Source organism: Taudactylus pleione, unplaced genomic scaffold (genome assembly GCF_031769625.1).
Source record: "Taudactylus pleione unplaced genomic scaffold, aTauple2 ptg000314l, whole genome shotgun sequence".
Lineage (NCBI taxonomy): Eukaryota > Metazoa > Chordata > Amphibia > Anura > Myobatrachidae > Taudactylus > Taudactylus pleione.
The window spans coordinates 7,083,696-7,111,192 of record NW_028284715.1 but is presented as its reverse complement, the minus strand read 5'-3'; the positions used below and the strand labels follow the sequence as shown (position 1 = coordinate 7,111,192).

At 47.7% G+C, this 27,497-nt stretch overlaps 1 protein-coding gene across 1 annotated transcript in view; it reads left to right on the top strand.

Moving 5' to 3' along the window:
* Window positions 1-304: 304 nt before the first annotated feature.
* CTHRC1 (collagen triple helix repeat containing 1) overlaps window positions 305-27,497 on the top strand; it is a 47,514-nt gene continuing 20,321 nt past the window's right edge. The window contains exon 1 of the mRNA XM_088442592.1: window positions 305-494. Within this exon, the coding sequence (XP_088298718.1) occupies window positions 366-494 (129 nt within the window). The 5' untranslated portion in view covers window positions 305-365. The remainder of the gene's footprint in view (window positions 495-27,497) is intronic.

The window sequence follows — 27,497 nt, the reverse complement described above, 5'->3', positions numbered from 1 at the left end:
TTTTAAGAAAGTAGGTATGCGTATGACGATCCTGTTCGTCACTTAATGCCACAAGTCTACAATGTGGCCCATGAACAAAGACCCAGGGAATTTAAAGTCAACCCCTGTACATCCCCCAGTGCTCTAACGACAATGCAAGGTCTGTAGCCCCTCGGCTCCTGCACGTGTGCTGCTGTGGTGAGGAGTTAAGATTCAGGAATTGAAAATTCCTCTAACCCCCCTGAGGCTGCCCAGCCATAGATGTAATAATAACACAGGCCCTCAGTAGTAGCAGACACTGCAGGATTCAGAGGCAGCGCCTCACTCACTGCCGTACAGTTATACTGTGAGCTGAGCCTGCAAACTTCTCCCAGCTCTCACCTGAGATGTTGTCACTCTGGATCCCTCTCCTGCTGGCCGCATCGTGTCTTCTCCATTGTTCAGAGTCTGAGCCTGACAACCAGAAGGTGAAGCAGAGATTACTTCGGCAGAAAGACCTGGACATCATAGACAGAGTGAGTTAAATCTATTTCATTCATCCATTGAAAGCAGGGCCCTCTTACCTCTTTGTCTGTCTGTTATCCCCCAGTCTTGTACTATTACATTTTCAATAAGTATTGTAAAGCGCAACAGAATATACTGGCATTATATAAATAGATAAATAGTTAATAAAGTAATGTTAATAAATTGTATCCACAGTTCTCCAAAGAGTAAGTTACCATAGAGAACTGGACAGGGACATTCATTAGGCACCAATAAGCTCTACGCTGTGCTAATGGGAAGAGACAAAAGTATATTTCACACTGATATATGTCACTGACTCACTGCGTAGCCTGGTACAGACATATTGCATGATTCATACATAAAGAAGCAGTTTCTTGTGTGTGATACGTGGATAGTGGAAGTGCCCTAAACACATACAGATGTGATCTGCTAGTATGAATAAATGCTACCGGTGTCTATGCAGGGTTCTCTATCAGGAGTTCTGGCACAGCTCCCAGCAACTTCTGGCCAGTCATACAAAGCGTCTTTATGCATTAATATTATTATTACAGTCTTCATGGCATCATATCATTTGTAAGAGGTACCCAGACATTACATAGCAATATAAATCAAAACCAAAGGGAGAGCAGCTTACAATGTAGATGGAAAAGGGAAACAGTGAGGTACTAAGGGCGGGATGAATCAATGCAGGTAGTGGGGTCTACCTTCTGAAAAATGAAGTTTTCAGAGGTTTGGCCGCTTACCGCTTATGCACCGAGCTCTGGAATGCGTCATATTCCAGGTCTTGGATCATGTTGTAGTGGGCAACGCCATCTTTAGATGGCATCACCAAATAGAAGCCTGTGGGTTTCTATTCACAATTCCCCCTGAGAGGGATCCCTTCCAGCACTCCCCCATGGCACATGAGTCACTCCACACATGCGCAGAAGTACTTCTGGGTCATAAACCGAAAGTTCTTGTATCGCAAACGACAGCTCTTACCGGGAAAACTGGCCTTTATGATTTTTTTCAAGCATATGGCGTTACTAAATTCTGTTATGCTTGCGATGAGTGGCAGGATGCATCGTATTCAAATTGCGATGTGTCATGCATCCCGCCCTAGGTGTGGGATGAGTAAGGGGTAAGCTAGTTAGAACTGTGGGGGTTAATATTGTGGTTAGTGGAAAGTGTAGGGGAGGATGTATGATTAAGAGGAGCTGCAGTAATGTCATCTGAAAGTGAGATCTCAGAGACTTGGGGTACAGTCTAATGGGGTGAGGGATAGAGGGCCTGATTCAGACCTGCTCGCGAGCGTGCGCATGCACGAGACCCGGCCAGCGACGGGCGCTCCATCGCTACGGGTCTGGCACCAAAGTGGGGCAGCTGTCGATTGTGATTGACAGCTTGCCCCGTTTTGGAGGTGGGCAGGGGGGGGTGGCTGGCCAAACGGAGGTGTTCCCGAAGGAATGCCTGCCGTTTGGGGGCGGCCCCACTGACATCACGAGTGATGTCAGTGGTGAGCTCTCGGCTCTATTAGAGTCGAAAGCTCACTGGGGCTTGCGGGAACGAGACCCTACCACAAAGGTCTCGTTGCAAGCCCCGATGGTCGTGACCATCGTGACCGTCACCTAGCCGCTCACTAAAGCTGTGGATGCTCACCCACAGCTATGCAAGCGGCCAGGAGGCCGTCTTTAAAAAAAAAAAAACAGGGACGCCCTGATTCAGAGCGAGCGCTCTTAAAGAGCGTCCAGCTCTGAATCAGGCCCAGAGTTCTAGACTATAGAAGCCCCTCTGGAGTAGTCCTGTAAACTCACATGTGAGGATGTAATGAGTGAAGAACTAGTGATGAAGAGGTGTACTATGAGATAAGCCATACTTGCCTACTTCTGTAAAACCATTCCAGGAAGACTGTAAAAGCAACAGCTACTGTATGTGTACAGGGCTGAGAAGGGCCTGTACTGACATCCAACATCAAATGAGCCTCAAAGCAGCTACACAGACGCATAGAACTTATCACCAATACGTCGGCTCTTTAGCCCATGAATCCACAAAGCAGAGATTTTACCATATGTGTAACTGTGCATTATGTCCTGCACTCTACTATTTACTAGCATCTTAAACAATCTCTCCCTGAACAGTCTAGTAATCTCCCTGACTCCCTGAAGAGTCTAGTAATCTCCCTGACTCCCTGAAGAGTCTAGTAATCTCCCTGACTCCCTGAAGAGTCTAGTAATCTCCCTGACTCCCTGAACAGTCTAGTAATCTCCCTGACTCCCTGAACAGTCTAGTAATCTCCCTGACTCCCTGAACAGTCTAGTAATCTCCCTGACTCCCTGAACAGTCTAGTAATCTCCCTGACTCCCTGAACAGTCTAGTAATCTCCCTGACTCCCTGAACAGTCTAGTAATCTCCCTGACTCCCTGAACAGTCTAGTAATCTCCCTGACTCCCTGAACAGTCTAGTAATCTCCCTGACTCCCTGAACAGTCTAGTAATCTCCCTGATTCCCTGAACAGTCTAGTAATCTCCCTGACTCCCTGAACAGTCTAGTAATCTCCCTGACTCCCTGAACAGTCTAGTAATCTCCCTGACTCCCTGAACAGTCTAGTAATCTCCCTGACTCCCTGAAGAGTCTAGTAATCTCCCTGACTCCCTGAAGAGTCTAGTAATCTCCCTGACTCCCTGAAGAGTCTAGTAATCTCCCTGACTCCCTGAAGAGTCTAGTAATCTCCCTGACTCCCTGAAGAGTCTAGTAATCTCCCTGACTCCCTGAAGAGTCTAGTAATCTCCCTGACTCCCTGAAGAGTCTAGTAATCTCCCTGACTCCCTGAACAGTCTAGTAATCTCCCTGACTCCCTGAACAGTCTAGTAATCTCCCTGACTCCCTGAACAGTCTAGTAATCTCCCTGACTCCCTGAAGAGTCTAGTAATCTCCCTGACTCCCTGAAGAGTCTAGTAATCTCCCTGACTCCCTGAAGAGTCTAGTAATCTCCCTGACTCCCTGAAGAGTCTAGTAATCTCCCTGACTCCCTGAAGAGTCTAGTAATCTCCCTGACTCCCTGAAGAGTCTAGTAATCTCCCTGACTCCCTGAAGAGTCTAGTAATCTCCCTGACTCCCTGAAGAGTCTAGTAATCTCCCTGACTCCCTGAAGAGTCTAGTAATCTCCATGACTCCCTGAACAGTCTAGTAATCTCCCTGACTCCCTGAACAGTCTAGTAATCTCCCTGACTCCCTGAACAGTCTAGTAATCTCCCTGACTCCCTGAACAGTCTAGTAATCTCCCTGACTCCCTGAACAGTCTCGTAATCTCCCTGACTCCCTGAACAGTCTCGTAATCTCCCTGACTCCCTGAACAGTCTAGTAATCTCCCTGACTCCCTGAACAGTCTAGTAATCTCCCTGACTCCCTGAAGAGTCTAGTAATCTCCCTGACTCCCTGAACAGTCTAGTAATCTCCCTGACTCCCTGAAGAGTCTAGTAATCTCCCTGACTCCCTGAAGAGTCTAGTAATCTCCCTGACTCCCTGAAGAGTCTAGTAATCTCCCTGACTCCCTGAAGAGTCTAGTAATCTCCCTGACTCCCTGAAGAGTCTAGTAATCTCCCTGACTCCCTGAAGAGTCTAGTAATCTCCCTGACTCCCTGAAGAGTCTAGTAATCTCCCTGACTCCCTGAACAGTCTAGTAATCTCCCTGACTCCCTGAACAGTCTAGTAATCTCCCTGACTCCCTGAACAGTCTAGTAATCTCCCTGACTCCCTGAACAGTTTAGTAATCTCCCTGACTCCCTGAAGAGTCTTGTAATCTCCCTGACTCCCTGAACAGTCTAGTAATCTCCCTGACTCCCTGAACAGTCTAGTAATCTCCCTGACTCCCTGAACAGTCTAGTAATCTCCCTGACTCCCTGAACAGTCTAGTAATCTCCCTGACTCCCTGAACAGTCTAGTAATCTCCCTGACTCCCTGAACAGTCTAGTAATCTCCCTGACTCCCTGAACAGTCTAGTATTCTCCCTGACTCCCTGAACAGTCTAGTAATCTCCCTGACTCCCTGAACAGTCTAGTAATCTCCCTGACTCCCTGAACAGTCTAGTAATCTCCCTGACTCCCTGAACAGTCTAGTAATCTCCCTGACTCCCTGAACAGTCTAGTAATCTCCCTGACTCCCTGAACAGTCTAGTAATCTCCCTGACTCCCTGAACAGTCTTGTAATCTCCCTGACTCCCTGAACAGTCTAGTAATCTCCCTGACTCCCTGAACAGTCTAGTAATCTCCCTGAACAGTCTAGTAATCTCCCTGACTCCCTGAACAGTCTAGTAATCTCCCTGACTCCCTGAACAGTCTAGTAATCTCCCTGACTCCCTGAACAGTCTAGTAATCTCCCTGACTCCCTGAAGAGTCTAGTAATCTCCCTGACTCCCTGAAGAGTCTAGTAATCTCCCTGACTCCCTGAAGAGTCTAGTAATCTCCCTGACTCCCTGAAGAGTCTAGTAATCTCCCTGACTCCCTGAACAGTCTAGTAATCTCCCTGACTCCCTGAAGAGTCTAGTAATCTCCCTGACTCCCTGAACAGTCTAGTAATCTCCCTGACTCCCTGAACAGTCTAATAATCTCCCTGACTCCCTGAAGAGTCTAGTAATCTCCCTGACTCCCTGAAGAGTCTAGTAATCTCCCTGACTCCCTGAACAGTCTAGTAATCTCCCTGACTCCCTGAACAGTCTAATAATCTCCCTGACTCCCTGAACAGTCTAGTAATCTCCCTGATTGCACCTTACTCCCATTATGAAGCTGTTATATTAAAAAAAAAAAGAAAGCAGAGATATATACATTCAAATGGGATCAATAGTATCACTACCCTGCATTAGTTATAAGCATACTTGCTTACCCTCCCAATTTGGTCGGGAGCCTCCCGAAAATCAGGTGCCGCTCCCGACCTCCCAGGAAGGCAGGCAAGCCACCCGGCTGCCGCCGAACCCTCCTATCCCCCCCTCCCCCCCGCAATTACATGTAAATGTCCCGCAGCGGGGGGGGCAGTGATGCGATTCATGCAGAATCGCGTAATTTTGGCTCCGCCCCCTGCTTCACAATGCCTGTAATATTGGCTGTGTGTAGCGGGGGCGGGCCAAAATTATGCGATCGTGTGGCTCCGCCCCACCCTGCCCGCAAACACTCATCGTCAGGCCGGCCCCGCCCAGCACACGATCCCCCCAGCCATGCCGATCTGGCTGCTCCCTTCCGGAAAGCGCAGCCAGATAGTCGGCAAGTATAGTTATAAGGCACAATGATCCCTATTGCTACATGCATTTTCTGTAAAGTATCAGTGTGTTTTCATCTACAAGAAGATCTTACTAACTGATTTGGGGCTCATTTACATTTGGATGTAAATCAACTTTATGACACGCCTCTCAGATGTATCAGTACACGCCCACTTTACCGCCGCGCTTTCATAGGTGTTGCTTTCACTATCTCCCTGAAATGCTTTTTCAAAACTAGGAAAGTATGTTTCTAATCTCTCTCCCTTCCATCTGTTTGTCACATCCCCTGTAATGCAGCACACATCCCCTGTAATGCAGAACACTTCCTTGGCACTCATCCCCTATAATGCAGCACACTTCCCCTATAATGCAGCACACATCCCCTATAATGCAGCACACATCCCCTATAATGCAGCACACTTCCTTGGCACACATCCCCTGTAATGAAGCACACACACCCTGTAATGAAGCACACATCCCCTGTAATGCAGCACACATCCCCTGTAATGCAGACCACTTCCTTGGCACACATCCCCTATAATGCAGCACACTTCCCCTATAATGCAGCACACTTCCCCTATAATGCAGCACACATCCCCTATAATGCAGCACACATCCCCTATAATGCAGCACACATCCCCTATAATGCAGCACACTTCCTTGGCACACATCCCCTGTAATGAAGCACACACACCCTGTAATGAAGCACACATCCCCTGTAATGCAGCACACATCCCCTGTAATGCAGCACACTTCCTTGGCACACATCCCCTATAATGCAGCACACTTCCCCTATAATGCAGCACACATCCCCTATAATGCAGCACACATCCCCTGTAATGCAGTACACTTCCTTGGCACACATCCCCTATAATGCAGCACACTTCCCCTATAATGCAGCACACACCCCTATAATGCAGCACACATCCCCTGTAATGCAGTACACTTCCTTGGCACACATCCCCTGTAATGAAGCACACACACCCTATAATGCAGCACACATCCCCTATAATGCAGCACACATCCCCTGTAATGCAGCACACTTCCTTGGCACACATCCCCTATAATGCAGCACACTTCCCCTATAATGCAGCACACATCCCCTATAATGCAGCACACATCCCCTGTAATGCAGTACACTTCCTTGGCACACATCCCCTGTAATGAAGCACACACACCCTATAATGCAGCACACATCCCCTGTAATGCAGCACACTTCCTTGGCACACATCCCCTGTAATGAAGCACACTTCCTTGGCACACATCCCCTGTAATGCAGCACACATCTCCTGTAATGAAGCACACACACCCTATAATGCAGCACACATCCCCTGTAATGCAGCACACTTCCTTGGCACACATCCCCTATAATGCAGCACACATCCCCTGTAATGCAGCACACTTCCTTGGCACACATCCCCTGTAATGCAGCACACATCCCCTGTAATGCAGCACACATCCCCTGTAATGCAGCACACTTCCTTGGCACACATCCCCTATAATGCAGCACACTTCCCCTATAATGCAGCACACATCCCCTATAATGCAGCACACATCCCCTGTAATGCAGTACACTTCCTTGGCACACATCCCCTGTAATGAAGCACACACACCCTGTAATGCAGCACACATCCCCTGTAATGCAGCACACTTCCTTGGCACACATCCCCTATAATGCAGCACACATCCCCTATAATGCAGTACACTTCCTTGGCACACATCCCCTGTAATGAAGCACACACACCCTATAATGCAGCACACATCCCCTGTAATGCAGCACACATCCCCTGTAATGCAGCACACTTCCTTGGCACACATCCCCTATAAATGCAGCACACTTCCCCTATAATGCAGCACACATCCCCTATAATGCAGCAAACATCCCCTGTAATGCAGTACACTTCCTTGGCACACATCCCCTGTAATGAAGCACACACACCCTGTAATGCAGCACACATCCCCTGTAATGCAGCACACTTCCTTGGCACACATCCCCTATAATGCAGCACACATCCCCTATAATGCAGCACACATCCCCTATAATGCAGTACACTTCCTTGGCACACATCCCCTGTAATGAAGCACACACACCCTATAATGCAGCACACATCCCCTGTAATGCAGCACACTTCCTTGGCACACATCCCCTGTAATGCAGCACACTTCCTTGGCACACATCCCGTGTAATGCAGTACACATCCCCTGTAATGTAGCACACACACCCTATAATGCAGCACACATCCCCTGTAATGCAGCACACTTCCTTGGCACACATCCCCTATAATGCAGCACACATCCCCTGTAATGCAGCACACTTCCTTTGCACACATCCCCTGTAATGCAGCACACTTCCCCTATAATGCAGCACACTTCCTTTGCACACATCCCCTATAATGCAGCACACATCCCCTATAATGCAGCACACTTCCTTGGCACACACACCCTGTAATGAAGCACACACACCCTATAATGCAGCACACATCCCCTGTAATGCAGCACACTTCCTTGGCACACACACCCTGTAATGAAGCAACACACACCCTGTAATGAAGCAACACACACCCTGTACTGAAGCAACACCCACCCTGTAATGAAGCACAGTTTGCCGTGATGGGGGCGGGGCCTAGTGACATAGGAGCCTAGCTCTGCCCCCGAAGTGGCCAGCTGTGTCTTTTCTCCGGGCTTCTCCCGGAGAAGCGAATTAAAATGTCGACAAGTATATCATGTAGCCATCAGTATTCTGGTGTGTGCCAGTGGCCATTTTCGTGTAGCACACATCGCCTTATTCTCCTCTACAAGGTTTCCTCCATGGTGGGTGTAAAAGTGATGATGTCATCATTGTGCTGCATGTACCCATCCTGGCCTCAGGGAGATTGCTAGGGGTAAATTTACTAAGATTCGAGATAGGTTGAGATGACCATCTCGGGTGATTTTTTTATTTTTTTCCTGGTTGCAAATGTACTAAAGGCAAAGTCGGGTGAGTTACAGAGAGATTTCTCTCATCTCACTCGTAAAACTCGGGTGAGATAGCAATCTCAAATCAAATCACCATCGGACCAAATCGGAAGTACTTTTCACCTAAAACATACATCTCTCAAATTTACCAAGAATCGGGATGACAAGCTCGGGTGAGATAGGAGCAAACTCTCTGTCAAAATCACTTTTCAAACTCTCAACCCCCTGAGCTGCGAGATGGTCAGAAACATACACAAATCATTGTGTTTTGTGTATGTTTATTTCTGTAAATGGTTAAAATCGGGTTCATTTACTTAAAAAAATTATGTCAGGTCCCCTCCCAAAAGACTAACCAGCCCCAGGCTTGCCAGCCTGTCCTGGTTCTTTATTTACAGGGAAAACAATGTGTAGAGTTCCACTGTAAATTACGAACCAGCAACAGGCAGCATGGACAGAGCTGGTTTTAAATATACGGAGAAAAAAAATGGCGTGAGGTTCCCCGTATATTTAAAACCAGCCCTGGACTCTTTCTAACGGGGGACTGATGCCACAGCCAGGGGTGCCCTTTCACCGAGCCCCCCAGTCACAGCATCAGCCCTGAACGTTAGTCAGCCCAGGCCAGGGATCCCTGGGGAGTTGGGTACCCCCCAATAAAGGGGTCACCCTCTCCAGGGCACCCCTGTTAGCCCGGGGCTATACCCGCCACCCTAGGGCGGTGGGTGCCGGATTGATAGTGTATGTGTAGTGTAAAAGAAAGGGTTGAATATTGTCTTTAGTTGTGGAACAACACATACCAGCAAGCCTCCCCCCGCGTGCTGGTATTTGGAGAACCACAAATACCAGCATGCGGGACATTATGGGCCCGCTGGCACTTGTAGTTCCACAACCAAACAATACGTAATAAACACAACATACACATGACAGTAACATTTTATTATAACATACATGCACACTCACACTCACTGTCACACACCCTATCACACATACTCACCTAGTATCTGAAGTAATCCATAGGGGTACCTATAAAAAAAAAATCCATACTCACCTCTCCTATGCGTAGGTCACGTCCTCTTCTCCAAGTAGGCATCCAAAAGGTTAAAATAAAATAAAAATAATCCAAGCCGGGCTGAGTAAAGCTATGTGTTTCCACATAGCTTTACTATGTGCGAATAACCTGGGGCACACGGGCCCCATCACTGAAGGAGCCACCAGCCAATCAGCGGGCATCTCGGAGCAGCTCGCTAATTGGCTGTGTGCGGTCAGCGTGTCTCCCCATAGACTTCTATGGGGAGAATTCTCCATTAAAGTCTATGCTGGGAACCGCAACATTGTATCTACTGCTGTAACCACAAGGGTGACCTCAATTAACCTTGTGGTTACAGCAGTAGATACAATGTCACGGTTCCCAGCATAGACTTCAATGGAGAATTGTTCACAGAGTCGGGTAATGGATAGCCGGCAAGGACCAGCGTTGCGCGTGCACGCTGGTTCCTTGCCGTCCCCGACTGTCTACTGAACATGCCCGTCAACCTGACGACGGACGTCAGGTTCGGCATGTTCAGGGATAGGGAGGTCGGGCTCTGCACTGAATGACGTTCAGTGAACGCCGTTCAGTGGGGGCACCGCACTTCGGCGACCTGAAGGTCTGAACGCTTGCCATTCAGACTTTCAGGTTGCGTAATGGATACCCCCCTTTATACTTTGAATTCTAACCTTGTTGGTAGACGGAACCAGTGCTAGAATTAGTAGTGTAGCAGTTTGAATGAGGTTAGTTGGGGGGAATGAGACTGGCAGCAGCATTCACAAAAGACTGAAGTGGTGACAGTCTGTGGAAGGGAAGGTTAGTTAATGTAGAGTTACAGCAGTCATGCAGAGTTAAAAGCAATTACAATCATTGTACTCTACAGGGTGTCTGGAGCTGTCACAGAATGCTTTCCACACACCTTAACAAAGCTACAACATTAATATTTATTAGGATAATTATCTTAGGCACTATTGAACTGACGTAGAGTGAGTACGCTGCCATTTGGTGTAGCATATATTGAGTGAATTTGTACTGGGTCTGGTCAGGACAGGTAAAAATAGCAGATGATAATGATGACGCTTGCCAGTACTAGCAAAGTGCCCGTCATTGGCTGCTTACGAATGCTGCACTGAAGCTGATTGGTACTTTCTTTGTCGCTCCTCCATAGATTTTGTTTTTGTGAACGTGTTTAAGCCAATTTTGTTCTTTTTTTTTTTTGCATACTCAATGCCTAATAGCGACTGCAATTATTGCGTATAAAGCAAATTATTTACAGCATGGGCCTCAGTGAGACATAAGTGACTGTGACGTGTGTCTAGTGTAAATCATACACATATGTTATTGCTGCCAACCAGAACGCATCTCGTTCTGTATATGGACAGAAATATGCTACATGTGTGCACCCATTATGCAACCACGTCTGAACCAGTCACAATGCTATCCAGGAGCAAGATGAGGATATCAGTAATGTTTTATATATATATACCTAGTGACGTTATATAAAAGTCTCCTTGGTCATTATGGGTTAGGGATAAAACAGATACTGTAAACATGAATACATTGTAAAAGTGTACAGATACAGGGGGAGATGTACTAAGCCTTGGAGAGAGATAAAGTACCAACCAATCAGCTCCTGTCACTATACAGGTTGTGGACAGGATGTACTAAGCATCGTATCCGTGATGCAATACATCCCTTCTGTCTTCGGGTACATACCGTGGTTGATTACCGCAGTATGTACCTAGAATATCGCAAAGGACAGCTCTCCCGATAAGAGCTGTCCTTTAACACCCAGAAGTCCCGTTCACAATGTCAGTATAGAGACGTTTGTAAAACAAGATACATCCAGCTGCTGGCGGATCCGGGTCTTATTCCTGCTCTCCTGCTGTTTATGATTACTGTGTATTATCTTACTGTTCAGTATCATTGTCCTAAACCCTGAATTAGTGGTTTGTTCCACAGTCTATTTTAGAAATGGTAAAAACAGAAATATGTATATATTATAAGGGCTGAAATAGGATTTTTGTCACCAGGGGCAAGACAGTAATTTGGCACCCCCCACCAAAAAAAAACAAAGAAGACGTTCTTTTGTCCGCACATCCGGCAAGGATGTGTGGTTTCGTGACACAATAATGCCCCTTACACATTATGCCACACTAAGTAATACCCCTTATAACGCATTGTGCCACACAGTAATGCCTCATAACATATTATGCCACACAGTAATACCCCTTACACATTATGCCATCTTACACATCACAGATATCTCCTGCTTACCTTTCTCTCCCAGAATGGCCTGCATACAATAGTATGGGGACAGGAATTCATCAAGCTCCGAAAATACAATATTTTCGGAGCTTGACTGTGGGAGCATTTGCCATCTTCAGAAGAACTCCTATGGGAAGGAGTCCCGGGTCGTGAAAAGGGATCCTTTCAGATTCCTCTGTTCCTGTCCGTCTCCTTCCGCCAGATGCCAGGGCTCTTGTGCGCATGTGTTACCTGTAGGTCATGCATGTGCATTAGTTACACTGCTCCGAAAGGAGCAGTGAAAAGACTCGTGGAGACGGCTGATTTTCGGATCAGCTGTCACCGTGCCAGAGCAACGATGCACTGCTCTGGCGCTCGCGGCAAGTAGGAATGTTAGTTATCGGGGTCCGTTCAAACCCCGATAATTAACATGATGATTAGAGGCCTCTGCCACACAGTAATGTCCCTTATAACACATTATACCACACAGTAATGCCCCTTATACATTATGCCCCAATCCCTCCAGCAGCCTCTTACCTTGCCCCCCGTCTACCTGCATCAGCAGGTGTTGATTTGGAGCAGCACTGGCAGCCAGCAACCCACCTACACCAGCCCTTGAAACTAAAGACACAACACCGCTGTCATTCTAATGTGGTGCTGGTCGTGAGCCAATCAGAGTTTGCGGACCAGCAGCCGCTGCTGGCTGGCTGCCGATCCGCAAGCTCTGATTGCCTCGCAACCAGGGCCAAGTTAGAATCATAGTGGCGCTGTGTCTCACGGGGTGCTATGGGCAGCTGGCTGCGGTTCCCGTGTGGCTTCAAATCAACACTTGCAACTACCCGGGCCCCATCTCCTCGGCGTCTCCCTCAAGTCCGACACCTAGGGCACGTGCCCCCCTAGGCTGCCCCCCTAATTGGGGCCCTGATATTATGTTCATCTTCATCTCTATACATACTGTAAATGAAACACACTGATGTATATATGTGATTAATAAATAATTTGTTAATTATGGGCCTGACGCTGAGACGCATGCATCCGTGGCCTAACAGAAAGCCTACTCACTTCCTTATGCTAATGAGAGAATCCATCTTTGTATAGTTAAAGTCAGTGCGTTCTCATGTGGAAGCCCATCCAGTCCGGTGTTCTTACATCCACAGGCGCATCTGTCATTAATTAGCATCTGGACTTACGTCTACCCCACGCTGGGTGCAAGTCACCCATCCAATTTCCGTCCGCACGCAACGATCGAGCACAGAAGCCGGCATACGTACCAACACCACTCTCATGACACTCCCCTGAGACGGAACAGTTCAGCGCTTTCACATGGTCGCTCCGTCGAAGGACAGATCAATCTGTAAGCACTAGTGAACTCCGTTCGTGCCCGGATACCTGATCCAGCGCATGCACGAACACCGATTTCTTTCTTTTGTGCATGTGCAGTACCATGAAATCCCCAAGAGCCGTGCGCATTGCAACTTTCATCTCAGTATCAGGCCCTATGTCTCTGAACATCATAATTGTTATGCTTTAGCATACTTGCCTACCCTTCCAATTCGGCCGGGAGCCTCCCGAAAATCGGGTGCCCCCCCCCCCCCAGAAAGGCAGGCAAGCTTCCCGGCAGCCGCCGACCCGTTCGCGTTGAATCGCGTCATCATGGTTCTTCTCCCTGCTTCACAATGCCCTTAATTTCAGCATTGTGAAGAGGGGGAGGGGCTACAATGATGCAATCATGCGGTCACGCCCTAGCTCCGGCCCCACTGCCACATCATCTTCCCTCAACACGCCCCCTTTATGCCGAGCCACGCCCCCTGCCGAAGAAGACTGGCTTCCTCCCTCCACTTCACCCTCCATACGGAAAATTATCTTCCACCAATTATTACACATGAACATGGGTGTTCTTACTCCAGCAGGTGGGCATATGAAAAACAATGAGGAAATAGGATGCGGCAAGTGCAACAGGCTGAACCTGCCATCCTGACACCCTAGACCGCCTCTCTAGTTGCTAGAGGCATGCTAAAACTCTGCCAGGTCATGCTGGGATGTGTAGTTCCACAGCAGCTGGAGTGCTGCACAGTGTCTAGCCCTGCCCTTGTTCGTGTCCCATAGAGGTGTGAGCAAAAACCAAGCGTCATCTTCCAACCACAGCAACCCATACTTGCCTACACTCCCGGAAGTCGCGGGATGCTCCCGACTTTTCGGGTATCTACCCGCACGTGTAGGCAGATCTCCCGTATCCTGCCCATTTCCTAGTGAAGCGGGCAGGATGGGGAGATTTAATGGGAAAGTCGCGGGTCTGCAAGGAGGGGGCAGGGCTAAACAGTGTGATTTGTGTCATTTAGCTCCGCCCACTCCATGTATCGCTGACTTTTCTGGGAAAGGGGCAGGGCCTAACTGCATCATCAGTTTGGCCCCACCCCCGAACCTGCCTCTAGCGGCAGCTCTCGAGGCTGCTCCCGGAAGGTAACTACTGTATGCAGTAACCCATAACATGTGCAACACACAATGCGCAGTTCTGAGCTCTGAAACCTTACACTTGATTGAATCTGCCCCTGAGACGCAGATGCACAATGCCCCAACCGGTAACTAAGCTAAGTGCTACCCAAATGTTTTACTGGTTAATAGGTAGAGGCACATGTCATTAGTACATGCTTGTCCTGTTGATATAATGACCTTTAAGATCACACACAGTAGTAAATAAATATCAGTAACAACAGCAACATTTACAATTATATAATTTATTTTATTTATTTCTTTATAAAAAGTATTAGTAATAAGTACAGTAGGTTCTTCCACCCGCTCTGCCCACTCAGTCCTTATCCTCGACTGCACACAAACATGTGATGAGTCATAAGGAAGACCCCCTTCTGGGCCAATACAGACTTGCATGCAAGTCAGCCACAATTACACCTGGCTGTGTGCACAAAGCTAAGCGGGAAATGTACTAAGCTTTGGAGAGAGATCAAGGGGACAGAGATAAAGTACTGTACCAACCAATCAGCTCCTAACTGTCATTCTTCAAACCCCCATCTCATTTCTACCCCAACCATATGAGACAGAGCCGTAACTAGACTTTTTGGTGCCCTGTGCCAGAAAGAGTATTGGCGCCCCCCTCATTTTTCAAAGGGACATAATGCACCCAAAAAAGGGGAATGGATGGGAAAGGACCAGGGAAGAGATAGGAGAGGCCAGGAGATGCTGGGGATGAAATAAGAGGAAGCTACAAGTGAGAATGATAATAAATAGAAATGTGACAGGCCCAAACAGCGCCCCCTGACCTGTGGTGCCCTGTGAAATGGCACCGGCCGCACTACCCTAGCTACGGCCCTGATATGAGAGGCCCACAAATTGATGCATTTGTCAAGATGGTAGAGAAAGATATTGACAAGATACAAAATCCTACAACAAACAAGAACAATTTGACAAAGAGAGAAGTAGAAGCACCACAGGAATGACAAGAAAACCATCAGATCATTGTGAAACCTGCTGATAAAGGGGGAGGAACAGTCCTACTCAATAAGACAGATTACCTGAAAGAGGCACATACAGCTGTGCCGCTCCTAATTGGCTGCCGTTTTGTGAGCTGTGATTGGCTCGCGGCCGGCACCATGTTTGAAATGGCTCTGGCGCTGCACCGCTATTTCATGTCGTGCTGGCAGGAGCAGGTACCCAGGCTGCAGACATTGCCTGTGCTCCCAGTGCAGGTGGCTGAAGAGAAAATGGTGCTAGCATTGCCAGGGACAGCTCAGTGTGTGGCTGGGGAGCGAGCGTGTGACTCTTTGCATAAACTTAATGTAATTGTCAATAAAAGCCTTTGGGGCCTATTCATCATTACTAAAAATTTGATGGAGGTAATTAGGTTTAGAACTCGCATGGAGTTCTACCTAATTACCGGAGGAATTCATCATTCCTCCTCCCCATAAGTATCTATTCCGAAAAGCTGTCATTTTTGCAATGACAGTTTTTCAGGAAATAGATACTTTTCTCTATACTCTAACTTACAGCAGCTGTAATCAGTGCTGCGCACGTGCCGTTACATTCATAAAACCAGCGCATGCGCAGCACTGCCTACAGCTGCGGTAACTAAACTTTATTTGTTGTTTTTTTAAACTTTACTGTGTTCTGTCGGGAGAACACAGTCAGAACAGCAGACAGAGCCGGAGGAGGGACCAGGGAGCGACAGAGGGAGCCGGAGAAGAACCTGCCCAGCTGACAGCAGGTAAGTGTAATCCGCTATACGCCACCTAAGAGTGACGTATAGTAACAACAGCAAATTCCGAAAATACATAATTTTCAGAATTTTATGAATAGCCTAATTTCTACATCCCCATACTAATGTATGGGGAGTGTGGAAATTAACGCAGACGGACTTAACCAGGAGATATCAGTGATATCTCCTGTTTTAAGTGTCTTCACGAATACTAATTAAGGAAAATGTCCTTAAAAACGTTATTTTAGTGACACTTATGAAATGCTTGTAATTTTACCTCAGTATACCATAGTAACATCTGACAAAAAGGTCTAAAAACACTGAAGCAGCAAACTTTGTGGAAACCAATACTTGTGTCATTCTCAAAACTTTTGGCCATGGCTGTACACTGTTAGACGATAAAACAACATATAAGAAATTAAACCATGACCCAACTAGCATCTTCCAAAAGAGTTTAGAGAAGCATCTACAGATAGGAGTCAGTCTAGGGATATTAAACAATCAGGAATATAATTTCCCAAACACCCCATAATTCCAGTATTTTATTACCTTCCACAGATTCACAAGGAACCTATCACACCATCAGATAGACCGATAATAGCTGCAAGCAGGGCCATCTCTTCCATTGGGCTTGTTGGGCAGTTGCCCAAGGGCCTGAAGCTTGTAGGGGCCCGCCAACTCACCCCTCTGCACCCAGTTGGTAAATTTGTGATATTTTTATAAGCTGGCTGCCGGTGCACTGTATTCTGATCTAGCTGATCTTAATTAGAGATGTGCGCTGACCCTCGTTTTTTGGTTCTAACTCATCATCGTGTTTTGGTTTTGCCAAAACCACCCTAAAGTGTTTTGGTTTTTCGATCTGGATATTTTTTTTTTTATTTATAAAAACAGCTAAAATCATATAATTTGGGACTGTTTTTGTTCTTACAGTTTTAGTTACATCAATAACATTAATTTCCAGTCATGTCCAGTCAATTTTGACCACCTCACAGCTTACAATATTGTTCATCAATATTGAGCAAAGGCTGCTGCGATCTCGCTGGCTGAACTAAGTGTCAGAGTAGAGGCACAAACATACATCAGTTTAAAAGAATACAATGCAGCACAGCAGTGGCAGACAGGATGACAGTTTAATAAACTATACGAGCCCATAGATAGAAAGTTTTTATTAATCAAGAAGTGGGGAAGTGGAGGTGGAGTATGTAGTGGAAGGCAGGCAAATGATTGATTGATTGATTGATTGATTCTAAATAAAATTAATTAAATTTGACATGTGGAGCAAATTATTAAACCAAAAGCATCCAAATGTGAGTTTTCATTCTGCAGTTGTAAACTGATCCATGCAGCAAATTACAGGCATCAGAAGTTAGGACAATACAAGAGATTCAAATGGCCTTGCGAGAGACAGTAGACCATCATCAATGCTCCCCAAAAAACACAGCACATAATGACCACCCTTATGTTATTTTTTAGTAAAATGCCTGAACACACAACAATTTTATTTTAATATTTTACAACACAGTGCCACATAGCGCTCCAAAAAATTACACACTAATGATGCTGTTTTTTAACACAGTGTCTGAACACACAACACAGTGCCTCACAGCGCTCCTAGTTATGGCATCCTAATGGAATTTTTTTAAAACACAGTGCCTGACGAACACAGTGTGGTCCTAATGGGATTTTTCTATTTAACATACAGTAGTGCCTCACAGTGCTCTTATGGGTTTTTTAAATATTTTTTTTAATAACACGGAACCCCTTTAACACAGAGCTCCTAATGGCGGTTTTTAGAGCACTCTGCCTGGTCCTGAACACACAACACAGTACCTCATAGTGCTGCAGCCTACAGTCCACACCCTCCTCCTAAGATCTCCTGTGTGAAATGGCGCGCGATCACAATGGAGGGACTTTTATATGGAATCCCAAAAACGCGAGATCCAACACTGGGAAGATGACACAATCAAAAACATGCAAGATCCTGCGCCGAAAAGATGTTTTGCCATGTGCTGGGATTCAAAGTTGCCTGGAAGACCCAATCCGGGGCTCGGTTCGGCTCACATCCCCTAACTTCGGGTGTGTTCATATCTCAGGATCAAAACCCGCACATCTCTAATTTTAATTAACAGAACAAACAAAAAAGGATGTATCAGAAGTGAGCACTGAAACACTGACAAAGGCTGTACCAATCTTGTACAAACTGTACATTTAATTTTTATTTATTTTGATAGAAATCACCAGAATACAAAAATAACATTTGTATTAGCTTCATCAACATTCTGGAGAAAGCGCAAGAAGTCTTAGAACCGTAGGCAGCTGTCAATTCGTCTTTGACACAAGCGTCCTGTGCTGGAGAAGTTATGTGACGTGGCTCAATAAGACGAATATAAGGGTCTCTCTCAACACAAAATGTTCACTTTCTTTGTTGGGAAAACAAAGTTGGAGATTATGCCTGTTCCTTCTCCCCTTGCCAGTCATCACATTCCGGGCCGGTGATTCAGCCAGTGATGACATACAAGCCAATCCTGCTAATTGAACTGCACAACAGAATTAAATTGTGTTTCGTGATCAGCTCCCATCGCTCACTGTGACTGACACTGGGAAAGTGAAGCTAATCCTTAAAGACATAGTATAACCTATCTAACAAAGGATATTTTGACTGTAAAATGCTGTGTCATTTAACTGAGCTCCTCATCTAATTGGATGGTACACTGCACAACAAGTGCTCGAAGACATGATAAGTGGTTACACCCTCTAAATATTTAATGCAATATGGGATTAATATTTCATCCTGACAACATGTCCTGCAATTATCTACTCTAACCTCCTTTAGGGCCTATTTTTCATTAAATATTTGCAGCATATTCCCCAAAAGCTGGCGTTTTCAGGGCATATCTGCATATATTAAATATCCCCCGGATGTATTATGGAGGGATCGCGGAACATATCTCCGATATCTGCTATGGTCCCCCAATTTCCGCCAGCAGCCGCAACCCCGATAGGTTTTTTATGGGGGATGTGATGCTGTCGGATTTACCAAGCATTCCGGAGTTTGGTCCCTGCAGTTAATTCTATCTGAAGATTTTGATAACCCAGCAACACTCTCAGGATTATAGTCTAGTTATAGTCTAACAATTATATTAACAGCTGGTGTCAAGGGGATGTAGTCTGGAAGCCGACGGTCTAAATCCCGACCGCCGGCTTACAGACTCTCTAATCCCGGCATGGTACTAATGGCAGGCGTCGAAAACTCGACGCCTGCCATTAACCATACGCCGGAAGACCGACGCCCGGCATACCGAACGAAGGTAAGCCAGGCGCAGACAGCAGCGGGGGGGGGGGGGAGTGTTAGGTTTAGGACTCCCGGGGAAACTTAGGGTTAGGCTAGGGGAAGGGTGGGTTAGTGTTAGGCACCCTCGGGGGGAGGTTAGGGGAAGGCACCCCCCCCGGGAGACTTAGGTTTAGGCAGCGGGGAAGGGGGGGGTTAGGTTTAGGCACTTAGAGGGGGGATTAGGGTTAGACACTTGTGGGTAGGTTAGGGTTAGGCACCCCTAAGGGAGGGTTAGGGGGCAGAATTAGGTTAGCGATACTTACCTTAGGACGATTGGGATCTTCACCCTTGCCGGGCTGCCGCTGTCGGGATTTGAACCGCCGGCCACTACACCCGTGTCAAGATATCTTCAACCTTGGTAACGTCAGTTCTTCTGTATGAGGAACTAAGTAGATCCTTCAGTGAAGTTACTGAAGTGCATAATACAGACATGTCCTCATACATCAACTCATTGTCCTTTCCTCTTAAGTTTAAACTAACCTTTCCATAAATGTTATATTACTGTCACCCTTGTATCCAGCCCATCTGTGTCACCCCTGTCTGTCTGCCCCCTCCCCTTAGAATGTAAGCTCTCACGAGCAGGGCCCTCTTCCCTCATGTGCTTCTCCTTCACTTGATTATACTTTTATATACAACAGTACCCCACCCTTGGCTGCCGACACCATGCTGCTTATCTAAGTGTTATGCAGCAATGTATTAATCATGTATCTGTCCTGCATTGTTTGTACTGTTAATAACTGTTTTCTTGTGTGCTCATTTGTTTATGTACATTGTAAGGTGCTGCGGAACCCTTGTTTCGCCATATAAATAAAGGATAATAATAATAATAATAATACATCTAGCCTCCTTGTGCGCTAAACAGCCCTTCTAGTCGCTCCATGACGTGGCGTAACTCGGTAGCACCGAGCGTCTTTTTGTGCAACTTTTTACCTCCAAATGCGTCTTATTCGCACATTGATGCGAAGAGTTAGCACAAGCAGCTTCTGCTGATTAAAATTATATGCAGCATGCCTATGTTCTGTGAGCGATTGCGGGTGTATCTGGTGTAAAGAGCAGTGAATCAGCTGTCTCCGGCGTCCGTGGTGAGTCAGTGTGTTAATTATCGGTGGCGGATCTAGCCTTTACTTTTAAGGGAGGTGGTGTAAGAATTAATACTGACCCCCTCCCCTCTCTATTCATTACTCCTCCCACTTACAGTTATGCCCCTCCTATTTTCAACAAATACTAAAAAAATAAAACAAACTGAATATTCATTAACAGGAAGTGGATCATAATGAATAAAAATTAGCCTACCGTTTACAACACAAATCCAGTCTTCGTTTTACATTGCTCGCAAAGTGGTCATCTGAATAATATGCTCCAGACCCCCCTCTGAATAATATGCTCCAAACACACAAGTTACCCCCAGTAATAATGTTTCCAGACCCCCACCTCCCTCAGACAAATCCCCACCCCTGGAAATACGTTCCAGAGAGTAAGACCTCCCCACATACATAATAATATGCTCCACTCACAGTCTGCAAATGGATAGGCAGGACCCACAACACTCTGCACCGCAATCCAGCCACCGCACCCAGCACTGCTCCGCTGCTGCTGAAGATGGTGCCTTACGCCTTGACGGACCTCAAAATCTCTAGGGTATCAGAGCACTAGTGCTACAGTGTTTCCCACTTAGGTGTCGGAGCTGCTGGGCACACAAGTTCTCCGGACTCGTAAATTAAATCTTATAGTCAGAAAAAGAGGGGTTATGTCCAGGGGTTGTGTTGAACAACACGTTTCAGCCAATAGGCCTTTCTCAACCTTGAGCAAGGCCTATTGGCTGAAACGCATTGCTCAACACACGACACGTGACCTGATACCAGCTGCAGCAATCTGAGAAGCAGGAAGCAGCTTCACGCTACACGCCGGGATTCTAATCGTTGTCCACGGAATGGGTATCGGCGTGTAGCGTGAAGCTGCTTCCTGATGCTCAGATTGCTGCAGCTGGTGTCGGGTCACATGTCGCATGTTGAACAACGTGTTTCAGCAAATAGGCCTTCCTCAACCTCTATTTCTGCCTAGATGGACCTGGTAGTATGTTCCAGAGACAGAATTGACATCCCCGCATACAATGTGCACCCGACACCCCCCCCCCCATAATAATATTCTCCACTCACAGTCTGCATTAGGGACAGGCAGGACCCACGACACCCCTTGCTGTATTTGCGATCCCAGCACTGCAACGGGGGTCGCAGGGTGAAATCACCATCAGGACCATCGGTGGTCCATGGTAGCAATGGTGGATGGCGACGGGCCACCAGCCAGCTGAGTAAGCCTTAGGTCGATGCAGTCCCTGGCCTTGCCACTCCCGGAAAACGGAGCAGACACGCCCCAGTTTCCGGGAACGCCGCCCGCCTCCACCCCCGCACTGCCCTTTAAATGCCTCTGCCTGTCAGTCAGGCAGAGGCACAGAAGGGGCTGCGTGTGACTACGCCCTGCTGAATCAGCCCCACAGTCTGCAAAAGGAACAGGCAGAACCCACAACTCTCTGCACTGCAATCCAGCCACCGCATCCAGCACTGCTCCGCTGCTGAAGATGGCACCTTACACCTAAAGGAACCTGGAAATATGTTCCAGAGTTGAAAAGTCAGGCATCCCCACATACAATGTGCACCAGACCCCAATAATAAAATGCTCCAAAGAGGCTTCCCCCAGCCTCACATGTGCACCAGACCCAATAATAATATGCTCCACAGAGGCTCCCCCAGCCCCACATGCAGGGCCGCCATCAGGCGGGGACTGCCGGGTCTGGAGTTCCGGGCCCAGACACTAGGGGGGCCCGCCCGCTACTACCCTCTGCTGCCACACAATAGAAGTGTGACTGCCTGCTCGCTCCTATTACTGCCGGCACCCCCTACCTCTATAGTGAGTGACAGGCCTGGCCAGGGGCCCGCTCCTAAGAGCGAGTCGCCCACTACTACCGCCCAACGCCACACATTAGAAGTGACCCATAATGAGTCACTTCTCACTTTGCTGCCGCACTCCCTCTTCGCCTCGCTCCGAGACACCTACCTGCCGCAATAAAGTTTTACTTGTGAGTCGGTGCAGCGTGACGTCATGACGTCACCAGCGCTGCGCCGCCAAATGAGAATGGAGCCGCGGGGTGAGGACTGAGGAGCCGGAGACTGCAGCCAAAACAGGTAAGTGTCTAATTAATCTTTTATTATTGCAGCATGTCAGTTGTTGCAGATGTGGGGAGCGGAACTGGCTAGGGGTCTGCTTTGCTCTTTGATTACTTTCTCCCAGCCAGTGGGGGAAGGGGGGCTTGAGTGGGGGCTGGGGGGGCCCTGCCTATTTTTGTTAGTCTCGGGCCCCACAATTCCTGATGGCAGCCCTGCCCACATGTGCACCAGACTCTCCAATAATAATATACTCCACAGAGCCTCCCCCCAGCACCACATGTGCACCAAACCCCCAATAATAATTTTCCGCATGAAGCAGGCTCCCTCCAGCCCCACAAGTGCATCAGACCCCCCTGATCCCTAATGATATGCTCCACAATGACTCAGCAATCTGCAAAAAAAAAGTGACAGGCAGGAGAAGACGAGTCTGCAACTCTGACCATACCGTCAGCCAGCAAACACAGCCCAACCTGCTCCGCTGCTCAAGATGGCGCCCACCTCGACGGATTCCAGCATCCTCAATGCGCAAGTCAGAAATTTCCATGCGCGAAGTAGGACAGGGGGGCCAGCCAGCCGCAGAAGAGCCCCGGAGAGTCTGTCTGTGTGTGTTACAGACAGTCTGTCATTCACATTGCGGTCACGCTGGTGCTGCACCATGGGTCTGCACGGCTGAGATGGCTGACAGCCATCTGACACTAATATTAATAACCCCCCACCACCACCCCTGGATCCACCACTGTAAAGAGTGGAGAAGTGGACTATTGGAGAAGTTACCCAAAGCAACCAATCAGCTTGTAGCTAAAATTTATCAAGGGGATGCGGTCATAATACCGACAGTTGGGATGCCGGAGCTTATAATGCCAATGCCAGAATCCCAACATCCGGCATCCAGTACGTAGTGGGGTTAGGAGGAGGGTTAGGACTAGGCACTAGGGGGAGTTAGGCACTGGGGGGGGAGGGTTAGGCTGCGGGTGGGGAGGTTACGGTTAGCCCATACTTGCCTACTTTTGAAAAAGCATTTCAGGGAGATTGTGAAAGCAGCACCTATGAGCGCGGCGGTAAAGTGGACGTGTCCTGCTACATCTGAGAGGAGTGCACCAAAGCAGTTAATAAGATCTATTTGTTGATGAAAACACACTGATACTTTTCAGAAAACACATATAGCCATAGGGATCATTGTGCCTTATAACCAATGCAAGGAAATTATCAAAGCCATAACTAGACTTTTTGGTGCCCTGGGCCAGAAAGAGCATTGGCATCCAACCCCTACCTCCTGTTTTTCAAATAGGGACATAACACGCGAACCCAGCATTTTCACAATTTATGATGGCAGCCTCATGGGCTGTTATCAGTAATTGTGGGGCAGATAGCTCCATGTGTAAGGAGTCTGACTGCTATGTGAGAGTTGATGAGTTTGAGTCCCAGGTATGAAAGTAGTTTGAAATGTGTGTGTAAATAAAAGAGGATGTGACTAAAGGTGCTTAGGGAGGTGGCCAGATGGAGTGGGAGTCAGCCAGGGAGGAGATAGGGACAAATTGACAGGCTCAAACAGCGCCCCCTACCCTGCGGTGCCATGGCACATGTCGCACCACCTTAGTTACGGCCCAAAGATCCTATTTGAATGTATATATCTCTGTTTTTTATATACATAACAGTGTCATAATGGGGGTAAGGTGCAATCAGGGAAATTGCTAGACTCTTCAGGGAGACAAGGAGATTGCTACTATTTCAGGGAGTCTATCTGACAATAAGGGAGAGTTGGCAAGTATGGGTTAGGTACTAGGCAAGGAGGTTAGCTTTAGCCAGCGGGGTGGGAGGGTTAAAGGTGGGGTTAGGATACTGACCGACAGGTGTCAGTATCCTAACCGTCGGGATGCCCACCGGGCAGGGGTGCCGAGAGGGTGGGGAGTGGGTACTAATTACCCGGGTCCAGGCTTGCTGGAGTAGCGGGACGGGGGCCTGAGTCTGGCGCCAACCCTCTTCCCTCACAGCATCCCATCACACGCTGATGTGTGCTAGACTGCAGTGGGAGACTGCTCGTGGCTGCTGAGCGGCAGCCGCAGCAGTCTCCTATGCCTGTGGGGGGAGCGATCACACTGATCACGTCCCCCTGGCTTTGCACCGGGTTGAGGGGCTCACAGCGCCCCACTCGCCTGCAAAATGATTAAAAAATTATATCTACGCCCCTGCTGCCGGGATCCCAAGCACCGGCATCTCATACTCAACCCCTTATCAAGTCATACTTGCCTACCCTCCCGAATCGTCCGGGAGCCTACCAAAAATCGGTTGCCGCTCACGGCCCCCCAAAAAGGCAGGCAAGCCTCCCGGCGGCCTCCGATGCCCCCGCCACCCCGGGGTTACAATGGAAACTCCCCGCAACTGAATCGTGTCATCGTGGCCCCGCTCCCTGCTTCACAATGCCGTTAACCTCGACATTGTGAAGGGGGGCGGGACCACGATGACTCAATCTTGCGGTCACTCCCCGTGCTCCACCCCAATGCTGCAGCATGGCCGCGTCACATCCCCTTTCTGCAGCGACACCCCCCCTACCGTGGAAGCCTGACAGCTCCCCAACGGGAAGGGGGGAGCTGAAAGTCAGCAGGTATGTATCAAGTACATTCTATAAAATGATAGGCATAAGATGGTTGGTTGCTATGGGCACTTCTTCACTCTTTAGAATGTTTGGTTTCTCTCCCCCTTTATCCTTTAGAACAGGTTCCACAAACAGTGAGCAATCAGTGAAATCATTTCAGAAATGAATATAATAAGTGTCTGAAGACTTGGACAGAATGTTGAAGTTACTATAACTCCTGTATCAGCTTGTAACATCATGTGAGTTCTGTCTCCTTTCCTTCTGAATACCATTTCTCATAGAGGTAATTATTATGAGGACTCACGACTGATGGTGATAAGGCCACGCCACCCTCTCAGAATAAGCCCTTCAAATTCTGGGGGGAAAAAACACACTGATGATTGAGAGTTTCTTTAATCAAACTGTAATAATACTGTGTAATTGGTAGTGACAGAGACCAATCAAACAAATCCAATCGTTCTAATAATCCTATTATAATTTTCAGTTCCAGATACAGAGTCAGCTCTACTTGTTTGCTGTCACTCTTTCTGTTTTCTTTTCAGTGATCACAGTGCCCCCTTGTGGCTCTACTTCTAATTACAACACAGATGAAAGAAAAGATAATACACATATATTTACATTTCATTGGGAGACAAAATGTACTTAACATAAAGAGAGAGGAACAGGTCATCGTTGAATTTAAAACAGAATATGAAGACGTCACTCAGGAAGTGATCTAGGACCACAAAACACTTTTATAAACTAGTATGAGACCATTGCTTTAAGTTGTTTTTGGGTCTTTCTACTGACACGCCCATCGCCTGCAGCACTAATCCATCGCTGTGCATATTAAGAAGCCCTATCAGTCGCACCATGGAAGATTGCACCAGTCATATGGAGTTGCAATTTCTCCGTCTGACCTCGGGTGCATGTGTCAGTGCCGCTGCGTCTGGCTAGCCACCCGTTGCCACCCAGAAAACACACACGGAAATTGCATCCTACTGCGCGCAATTTCGACCTGCGTCTTTGTGTGGTAACTAGTGGGAGGCATGCGTAGACTGAAAACATCAGCCACTTGCGCCTGACATCTCTACTGGGAGGACTTCTGAATCAGGCCCTTTGGGTGGAAAAATATTACCCGTCCTGGAAAATCAGACAATCGGATGCTCCAGAGCAGGCCTGGCCATCCCGTGGCTCTCCAGCTGTTGTTAAAATCCACATCCCAGCATGCCCTACCAAAGTTTTAAGATTCGCTAATAGCAAAACTGTGGCAGGGCATGCTGGGACGTGTAGTTTCACAACAGCTGGAGAGCCACAGGTTGGCAAGGCCTGCTCTAGATGAATCTGATGCAGGATCGGCGCTACCATTGTTTAAAGTTAGGCAGTTACCTGGATTGCCAATAATTCGGGGGCTGCTGAACATTATGGGCCAGATTCGGATTTGTACGCAAACCTGAAAGTGTGCCTGCAGACTCGAGCTGTATCTCCCTTCTGTAGGAGATATTTACAAATCAGTCACTATTACATATGGTATGTGAGACTGTTTATACTGACAATAACATAACAAATCCTAAAAGAACCTATTACTAACTGAATATTACGAACCAATGAATATAAGAGACACCTCTAACAGTCACTAATCATGTGGGACCAGGGGTTAAAGTGGTCCAGAACGGGGCGGAACAGCGTTCCATCTGTTCCATTTGGAGGCGGCCCACCTTACCCGACCAGTCAGCACTAAGCCTGGAGCCGCAGAGAGGCTCCATTTGCCGGGCGCCCGCTGAGATTCTGTTACCAGCGGGCGCCGGGCTCCTTCCCCACAGCGGCAGCCGTAGGCTGGAGCTCACTCCTGAGCCCCGGCTTCCGGCTCCCCCCACAGGCACTATGGGAGAGACATCATGACGTCTCTCCCATAGTTCTGAGGAGCGGTTGGACCAGACGGCAGTGGATGCAGGAGCAGGGCTTAAGGTAAGTATTGTGTTTTTTATTTTTAATTGTATTTTTTTTGCAAAGGGCACTACTACTGATGGCACTACCACTGCTGGTACTACTAATGGGGGAATATCCACTGGGGGCACTACTAATGGGGGCACTACTACAGGGGGCACTGCATAAGGGGCACCACTACTGTGGGCACTGCATAAGGGGCACCACTACAGGCGGCATTGCATAAGAGGCACTACTGTAGTGGGCATTGTGTATAAGGGACACTAATGTGGGCATTGTGTAAAAGGGGCACTACTGTGTGTCATAACATGAATAAGGGACACTACTATGCAGTGTAATGTGA